At 31.7% G+C, this 4,779-nt stretch overlaps 1 protein-coding gene across 1 annotated transcript; it reads right to left on the bottom strand.

Moving 5' to 3' along the window:
- Positions 1–1,453: 1,453 nt before the first annotated feature.
- LOC107627971 (uncharacterized) lies at positions 1,454–2,623 on the bottom strand. Its single transcript, XM_016330777.1, has 2 exons — positions 2,255–2,623; positions 1,454–1,639 (listed from the first exon to the last, which is right to left on the bottom strand). The coding sequence occupies exons 1-2, from the start codon at positions 2,621–2,623 to the stop codon at positions 1,454–1,456; spliced, it is 555 nt and encodes a 184-aa protein (XP_016186263.1).
- Positions 2,624–4,779: the final 2,156 nt, after the last annotated feature.

Raw genomic sequence — 4,779 nt, 5'->3', positions numbered from 1 at the left:
TACTCTAATGATACAAGTTAACATTATTAATTAAAAAATTTATTATAAAATATGTATAATAAAAAATATAATTAAAATTAGTGTATAAAAAAATATTGAAAATTTTAAATTTATAAAAAAATGAGAAAAAACTGATGAAGGGACTAATTTAGTGCACGACATTTAAATTCAGGGACTAAAATGAGTCATTTGATGCAAAGTAAGGGACCATTTTGATGCACATATAACGATGACATAGTGGATGACACATGGACAAATAGCATTGCGACACGTGACAAAATAGCATTGTGACACGTGGCATACTCATTCACGTCAGCATGCCACGTGTCGTTGACCGACACGTCATCATACCATTACACGTGGTTAAATTATGAGGTGACACGTGTCACCAAATGTCTGTGTCAGGAACTACTATGGTGCAATTTTTTTAATGTCAAAACATAATTGGTGCAATTAAAATTTTAGGAACGATTTTGGTGCACGACGTCAATCTCGATGGAGATTTACCTTAGGTTATATCGTGAAGGTGATGACGAAGAGGACGAATAATTCGAAGAAGGATTGTCAATTTATTTTGCTGCTGTGAATTCGGATGATCTTTCTTACTGGATCCCAAATTATCCAAGCTTCAAGTTGTCCTTAATTAATCATGTTGATTGCATAACGACGGAAACAAAGACGAAGACAAGTAATAAGTGACCAACATTTTTTTTTTCAATTTTGTGATTTTCTAAATTTTTTGCTTTAACTAAAAAAACCATTAAACTCCTAAATAATGTTTTTCAAAAACAAGAGGCATGTGTACGAATATTATCATCCATAACTATATATCCCATTTTCATTCCCTCCTCATTTAACTATGTATATAGTGTATTAATATTATCAAGGCCATGTTTACTTGTATGAAATTTTGCTTAAGAATATTGTGGAAAGGATTCCCAATTTTTTTTCTAACAATTTTTTATTTTCAAATTGGAAAAGATTTTTTTTTGTTATTTTTAATTTATGTATTGATCTATCTATCTATAGGAATTATTTGGAATCTTATAAATAAAAAAAAGAAGTCACTCATATTATTTAAAATGATAGTACAATAGTGTCAAAATTAAATTTAGTCTAATAATTTACATCTATACGATGGACTTATTTATTTTCATCATCACTACAAAATGCTTACAAAGTTATTTGAGAAAACAAAGTTAAAGGAAAAATTTCTCTTAATTATGATGTAATAAGAAAAAAGTAATAGGACAAAAATTAGTTATTATATCCGGCACACAAGTTACACTACTAAACATTCAATAATTGACAAAAGTAGAATACTAGATAATAGAATTATTATAAAGTCCTAGAGACATTAGTGTTCTGATTTTACAAAATGAGAGAGACCTAGCTAGTAATATAAGCAAAATACAAAAATATCTTTATATATAATCTTAATCTTAATTAAGGTTTAGGGTATTCCATATCCTAGTTGATCATCCAAATCTACTTCTACAAAACCTTCTTCAAGCATTGCCAATTCTTTCTTTGTTGTTTCAAGAACAGCATCTATAGCAATTGCCTCTGCTTTCAGGGTATTAACTTTTTCTTCCAAATCAACCACATTAACCTCATGCTTTTCCACTTTGGTTGCATTCTGAAAATAGCTCAAAGCAGATTTAACATGTGGCTCCAACCAACTCAAATAGGGGTGAGCACGGGTTGGTTTGGTTCGGGTTCATGGTAAAATTAGAATCGAACCGATCAAAATATAATTGATTCGGTTTGGTTCGGATTTGTGTTTTTTTGTACATGTACTCGAACCAAACCAAACCAATTAAGAATGGATTGGTTCGGTTCGGGTAGTTGGGTACTCGATAACTTTGAAATTCATATAAAAAAACTAAATTTTTATCTTAAAAATTCAACAAGTACAATAAACATATAACATCAATAAAAATAATCCAAACATGTTAAATACCAAATACATTAAAAACTAAACTCATTAAAATCCAAACATATTAATAGTGAATAATCTTTGTCTAATAGAAAAATTATATATATATTTTTTATTTTTTTATTTAATTAATATATGATCGGGTTCGCGGGTTGGTTCGGGTTCTGCACCCCAGAACCGATATCCGAACCAATCACTAATAAAGATTATCAGTTTGGTTCGGGTTGGACCCGATTACCAGTTGATTCCAGAACCAATTTAATTGGTTCGGTTCAGATTTAGACGAGTAATTGGGTACCCGCTACCCGTGCTCACCCCTAAACTCAAATCATCAAATCTAATCTCAGCTTCATCCCATAAATCTTGTAACTCCTTACAAGCATCATCACTCTTCATGTCCTTCACTTTCTTAGTCTTTAGAAAATGCAAGAGTTTCCCTAATGTTGTGAATGAAAGTTGATTGAACATTTGGCTCCTTTTTCTCTTTCTATGGCTTTCAATAAGAGAAAAGTACTTTGAACATGATTTCTTTAGTAGTTTAACATAGTCTTTCTCTATTTTGCACAATCCCTTGAAACTTCCTAACTCACTATCAAATGAATTGTCATTGCGAGAAACTTCGGCAACAATGATGCATGTGTCGTTTACAAGAAACCCATTTTTGGAGTAACGAAATTTGTCCATAGCCAAGAACGATGGACTACCAATTGTAACATAGCTTTCGTAAAAGTTGATGATGAAATCACCTGAAAAATTGACAAAACTAAATTTAAACGGAAGCAATTCTCTTGATGAAAAATTATTATATTAAAATTTTTATCAAATGAATTACTACCATTATTTTAAGATGTAATGTAATAACAAAATACGTTATTCTTATACTAAAATCAACTATTAGAATCTGTCACTAATATATTTTTATATAAATATATATATGTGGTTTAATTTATTTTTAATATATATTAATATTTCAATATGTATTTTATACTGGTAATTAATTTTTGTAGTTGATTTTGATATACACATGTCATAGTCGAGATAATAAATGGCATTATGATATGCATGGAAGATGTGAGTTGCTATGGATTTGGATGAGTGGTGAATGCGATTTAGGAATAAAATAAAATTGTATGTTAACTAGTGTCAATCCAGAAACTAGACTAAGTTTATCACAATTCCTAGTAATACGGTTCAGAACTGATTTGGATAAATAATTTAATTTGATGAGTTTGAAAATTTCATTTTTAATTTAAGTGATGATCAAATATTATAAATGCGATTGATTGCAAGATTATTATTTTGATTTTAATTTTTATATATTGATTAAAATAATTTTGCAATGCAAATTTATATTAGACCAATTTTCAGCCTTAGTATTAAATTCATGAGATTATGGTTGAAATAAATTTTTGTTTCTTGGGTCAAATAGAAAAGAAAAACCAAAGCCCAGTATGAAATCAAAATTCAGCCTTATATGAAATAAATGTTGGCTAAATTGTTTAATTAGGTCAGTTTCTATTAACATCATCATTAAGCCCATATTAAACCAAAGATCCAATGCTTGGTCCGAAACCTATTGAGGGAAAGTAAATATTTTGCCTCCAACGGATCTCAATTTTTACCATGTGGTGGAATTCAAATTTTATTAAAGTGAAGTTAATACATGCATGGGAACTATGAGAGAGAAATTGTCATTGATTTGATGGATGACTTTAATGCTACACGCTACTCAGGGAAGTAAAAGCAATCTCATTTCAATTAATTTGTTCAATTACATCTAATTGCTTTTCTTCTAACTCTATCTTCTCTCTCATCTTTCTTCTATCTTCGGTCATATCATTACAGATAAAGCATGGAGGCTATGGCTAGACACCGAAGAGATGAAGATGCACGCTATAAGACCATCACAATGATGGCAAGAAAAAAAAAACTAAAAGTATGCTATGGTTAAGATTCTCATTCACTTGTGGTAAGATTTTGTGAAGAGATCTTGGCTCCTCCATACCAAAAATGGAAGAGAAGATTTCGGTCAGAGAAGAAGATCCTTGGAGGGATAGCTTGTCTCTAATTCTGCTCAACCATCACAGGAGGTAGCTACAGTGGCTACGTGATGGAGGAGGCAGAGATTGGAGCAGATGAAGCTATCATCATGAAGCATCAAGGGCCAGAAGTTCATCTTGGAGAGCAATGCAAGGATGAAGGGTTCGGATTGATGAAGATTGGTGACCAAGGAAGAACTAGAGGTAATTGCATGTTGGATTTTGCATGGGTTATCTTTTCTCTCTCTCTGGCCGAACCGGTTCTGTTTGAAGAAGAAGAAGATTGGCTTGGTTTGCTTGGTTTCAACCTTGGATACTTTTCCCTATAAGTAAGGGTGAACAGTCAGGGTTTGATTCAAGGAGTAAGAGTGCAAAGCACAGGGTTCTTAGAGCTATCTAAGCTAACAGAATTTCTTCTCCTTCAATGTTCTTTATTTTGTATTTTTCTGTTTGATTTTATCATGTCTTGAGTCTCATGGAAAAAGGCAAACAGTAAGGTTTGTATGAAAAAGCCATAGAGCGAAAAAAGGCAGAGAGTGTAAAATTAAAAGAAAAAGTCATAGATGTCCTTAGAGTTCCTTTGTACATCTGTGTTGTATTTCATGATTCTGTGGGAATTCCCTTGTAAGTTAGGTTAGCACTATACAGTTGAAAGCTTGGCAGTGACCTAGTCAAGTTCAGGATTGGGGTTTAGATTCTTGACTTGTCCCAGATAGGAAAGGTAGTTCCTAAGGAGAATTGGTGTTCGTAATCAAGAAGGATTATAGTGAAATTCCATCATTGTTGTGATGGAAACTGGAT

This window comes from Arachis ipaensis, chromosome B2, assembly GCF_059453495.1.
Source record: "Arachis ipaensis isolate K30076 ecotype BB chromosome B2, ASM5945349v1, whole genome shotgun sequence".
Classification (NCBI taxonomy): Eukaryota; Viridiplantae; Streptophyta; class Magnoliopsida; order Fabales; family Fabaceae; genus Arachis; species Arachis ipaensis.
This window is presented reverse-complemented; position numbering and strand designations above follow the sequence as displayed.

Excerpts from the sequence above, each read along its gene's own strand:
- LOC107627971 (XM_016330777.1), bottom strand. The coding sequence starts at position 2,623 with ATGGACAAATTTCGTTACTCCAAAAATGGGTTTCTTGTAAACGACACA. Across the intron at positions 1,640-2,254 it reads TTGATGATTTGAGTTTAGGG|AATGCAACCAAAGTGGAAAA; the intron begins GTGAGCACGGGT and ends AGCTATTTTCAG.